The following is a 4,153-nucleotide window of genomic DNA, read 5'->3' on the forward strand; positions in this document are numbered from 1 at the left end:
TTAAGTATTGGCTAAGATATGACCATCTGAATGAATATATTTCATATAGGAACTCAGTGTTCTATGCTAGCTTGCTCCTATAATGGTTAGGAGCCAGAGCCTCGAGATATTACAAAACTTGTCATCGGTGACAATTAATGACAGTTTTTTGTTATAATTACTGAAATCCTTGTTTCTGATTGCTTAACAGCAGATTTGTTACTGATTCTTGTCATTGAAAACAGGCTTAATGTAAAACGGGTCCTAGCTGACAGGTTTGGGGGGGGGGGGGGAATAGGATGTTATTTTCACCCAATCTCTCATTTTGCGGACCATTTAGATTTTCATAAACTGACATATTGGATTCTCTAGCTAGATAACTGGGGGCGTTTCATGAAACAATTAGTCGGTGGTTCACCGCGACTAAATATCATGTTCACCGACAATTCTTTTGTCACCGACTATTTGCCAGGCCTGTGATTGGTCAAATTTAGTCAGCGCCAACTAAATTTACATGATATTAGTCGGTGGCACCGACTAATTGTTTCCCCCCCCCCCCCCCCCCCCCCCCCCCCCCCCCCCCCCCCCCCCCCGATCCGGCTAGCTTGCTCATCGGCAGCGCGCGCGCTATCTGATCTGAATAACAAAAGCCGCTTGATCATGTGACTGCCTTTGTTTACGTCGTAAACCCAAATTTACTGAACAGTACAATAGTTCTCATGACCAGGAAGTCGTAGAAATTGTTCATAGAAACAACTCCCGTACTTCATACGTTCGCGTGTCATTAGCTCACTGAAGGAAGGAGTCTTAATTTGGTTCATCTTTACAGGAAACTCAGCCGCGGATTTCCTTATAAAACTAGCCCGTCATGATCATATTCATGCGTCATTCCGTCGACGATGGAGCTAAAGTTAGACCGCTAGTACTCCGGCCGGATCTCAGCGAGGAGCTGCTAGCTGTCACTTGTCTCTGCATCTGCCACTGAACTGTCTGTGACTGATGCATGTGCATGATGATGATCTGATGATACAAAACTAGTAAAGCTAAAGCTACGCATTACGTGCTACGCAATTTTGATTCATGGGCTGAAATATCAGGATTAGGTAAATTTCTTTTCTTATGTTTATCTAATTTCGTCTTTGTTATTCTAAATCTAAAAATTACTATGATTAAGCCAAAATTGGAATAAAAATGTATTTGTAGGCCTACTTTTGGAGCAACGTCTTGACTAAATCTAAATTAGAAATAGAATATCCCACAAAAAAAATTGAACAGGGCGGGGCCTGGGGGTCGTTTAATCAGGAATCTGTAACCAACTCCATGAGTTGACGGTCGTATTCTTCGTCGGTGACCTACAGAGATGTCAGGACGTGGATAAACCGTTTTACAAAACCTGATCATAATCAACAACAAATTAAATAATTTGATTCTATCAGCTAAAAATATTAAGAATCTAGCCTCTAGTCTAGGTCTACAGCCTGCAGCCTAATAATTTACTACCAGTCTTTGCCACAATCGGTCAGATTTTATCCTGAATTACCAAATTAGAGAATGAATAATAGGCTTAATTTCACTCAACTGGTTAAAAAGCAAAAATCTAAGTTATTGGTATAGCACAAATCAATATGTAGGAATGTATAAAATTGATGAAACTCAAGGTTTCTTTGGACAGAGGCAGCGGAGCGACTTCCAAAGTGGGGGGGGGGGGGGGGGGGGGACCAACAAAAAAAGGGGGCACCTCCAAATGGAAATCTGAAAGCGAAAATATACAATTTTTTAGACATTGGTATATTCGACATTGGTACCCTACAAGCGTTTGGTCAATTTTAGTGGTGGGTACGTATTCTAAAGTTGTTCCATTTTGATAACATATTATCAGGGATGATTTCAATATTTGTTTTTCTTCTTACATCCTATAAGATATTGCTTAAGCATCACACCTTGCAGTTGGGTGTGATGGTCTGAAAATTCATTCGCGAGGGAGCAAAGCGAGCGCGAGCGAGGAAAAAAAAAATCAGATTTGTGAGGTCGCAGAGCGAAAAATAACATTTTATAAAGAGGAAAAACCCAATCCTGATGGGGTTACAAAGCACATTCTCATAACAGAAGACTGAAAAGACCTTTGATAAGTAACATAATTAAGACATCTATAAATGCGAGCGAGCGTAGTGAGCAATCTTTGAGAGATATTGCTTTAAGTCGCTTGAAATTAGGGGCACGTTTAATGAGTAGAGGAATAGGTAGGGACACTTATTGGAGAAAAAAAAAGGAGCATGCGCATATGCACGTGTCAAAGTACAACAGGTAATTATCAGAGGTGAAAATGGGGCACTTCTTACACCTTAAAAAGGGGCACTCACCAAGGATGAAAAGACACTTATGAGAATGCAAAAGGGGCACTATAAATAAAAGAAAAATGTGCATTTGTTGAAAGAAAAAGGGCACTGATTTTGATAGGGGCATTTACCAGAGAAGAAAAGGGGCACTTATGAGAATGAAAAGGGACTATTTGCAAAGGTGAAAAGGGGCATTAATGAGAAGGGGAAGGGGCTCCTTTTAAAGGGGGGCACTTATCATAAGGAAAAGGGGCACTTACTAGAAAGGAAAGGGGGCACATGTGAAAATATAAGGTGCGCTTATCCAAGTTAAAAAGGGGGAAGGGGCACTTGTCAAAGTAAAAGGGGCACATTTCAGATTTTAAAAGGGCAATTATCAGAGGTGAAGGAGGCTCTTATCAAAAGTGAAAAGGGGGCACTTACTAAAGATTAAAAAGGCCACTTATGAGAATGGAAAATGGACACTTATTGCAAAGGAAAATGGGAACTTGTCGAAGGAAAAGGGGTATGTGTAAAAAAAAAAAAGGGCACTTTATATCAGTGGTGGAAAGGGGAAGGGGCACTTCTTACAAAGCTAAGGGGGCACTTTTCCTATGTTAAATGGGCACTTTTAGGGTTCTTGAAAAAGTGCCCCCCCCCCCCTAGAACAGATTAATTCTAATTTTGATATCTCAATAGATTTGTTGTATGTTTGCAATCTCTTCTACAGAATCATGGAAATTGAGAAGACCAACTTGAGAGTGATTAAGATAGAGATCATAGCGTTACCGCCCTCATCAGAGGAACTAGGATTCCAGCCTGGAGAGAGCTTGGAACATGGCTGCAGAGTGGACAGTGGACAGGTATGTGACAAGATCAACAAGAGAGAAGAAATACACAGAGAAAAATGTTCAAAAAATGGTTGGACAGGAGTTGCGGATGCCATAGAGACACAGAAGGCACAACCAACAGAAGAAGCAGATGGGAAAACTATCACATCCATAAAAGAAGAACCCTTGGATATTGACGACATACAGTTCATAGAAGATGAGGAAACTAGACCCGAGACCCAAAACAAATCCATGGGTATCAGAAAGGGTATCAGAACCTCTGGAGTCCAGCCTTTTCACTGTTCACATTGTGACAAGAGATTTTCATCCAAAGGCAACCATAGCAAGCATCTGAGAAAGATGCATTGTCAGTGTTCTCTCTGTAACCAAACATTTCCAATGACGAGACTCTGTTAAGACATGTACAAATTACCCACGGTAAACCCAAACCATATGAGTGTACTCATTGTAAGAGTAAATTTACCTGTAGAGGTAATCTTAATAAGCATTTGAGAATCATACATTGTCAGTGTTCTGATTGTAGCAAAGTGTTTTCCTCCGAAGATATTCTTGCAAAACATATACAAACGCACCGTAAACCAAAATCAGATAAGTGCCCTCTTTGTTCGAAACTATTTACCTGTAGAGCTAATCGTCAAAAGCATTTGAGAGTCATACATTTTCAGTGTTATATTTGTAAAAAAGTATTTTCCTCTGAAGATCTTATTGCGAGACATTTGAAAACGCACCGTAGACGAAAAGCCTATGGTGACAGTCCCCCTTCACAAGCTGAGTTGCGAAGCCAGCCGGATATATCTGTGAATGAGAGATTTATAAGTGAGAATGGCTCCGGTCACTTAGCAAATCATGTAAGTTCTGTTCAAGAACAATGTAGTAATGAGAGGGATATAGGGGAGTCTGCAAGTTCTCATCAAAATCATGGAGAAATTAATGCAGACATCGAAAAGAAATGTGATGAGAAACGAGAAAATGCACCTATTCAAGATAATGGCCAGCCTTCCCATCATG

The 4,153-nt window shown here is 40.5% G+C and overlaps 1 protein-coding gene across 1 annotated transcript; it reads left to right on the forward strand.

The window, feature by feature from the left end:
• The first annotated feature begins 670 nt into the window (after positions 1-670).
• LOC105445314 lies at positions 671-3,629 on the forward strand. Its single transcript, XM_011680707.2, has 2 exons — positions 671-1,082; positions 3,025-3,629. Exon 2 carries the CDS (start codon positions 3,029-3,031, stop codon positions 3,539-3,541), a length of 513 nt encoding a protein of 170 aa, XP_011679009.2. The 5' UTR covers positions 671-1,082; positions 3,025-3,028; the 3' UTR covers positions 3,542-3,629.
• Positions 3,630-4,153: the final 524 nt, after the last annotated feature.

Source organism: Strongylocentrotus purpuratus, unplaced genomic scaffold, assembly GCF_000002235.5.
Source record: "Strongylocentrotus purpuratus isolate Spur 01 unplaced genomic scaffold, Spur_5.0 spur5_scaffold_1, whole genome shotgun sequence".
Taxonomy (NCBI): Eukaryota; Metazoa; Echinodermata; class Echinoidea; order Camarodonta; family Strongylocentrotidae; genus Strongylocentrotus; species Strongylocentrotus purpuratus.

What these genes read in the sequence shown, in the direction of transcription:
- LOC105445314 (XM_011680707.2), top strand. Translation starts at nt 3,029, where the DNA reads ATGGAAATTGAGAAGACCAACTTGAGAGTGATTAAGATAGAGATCATA.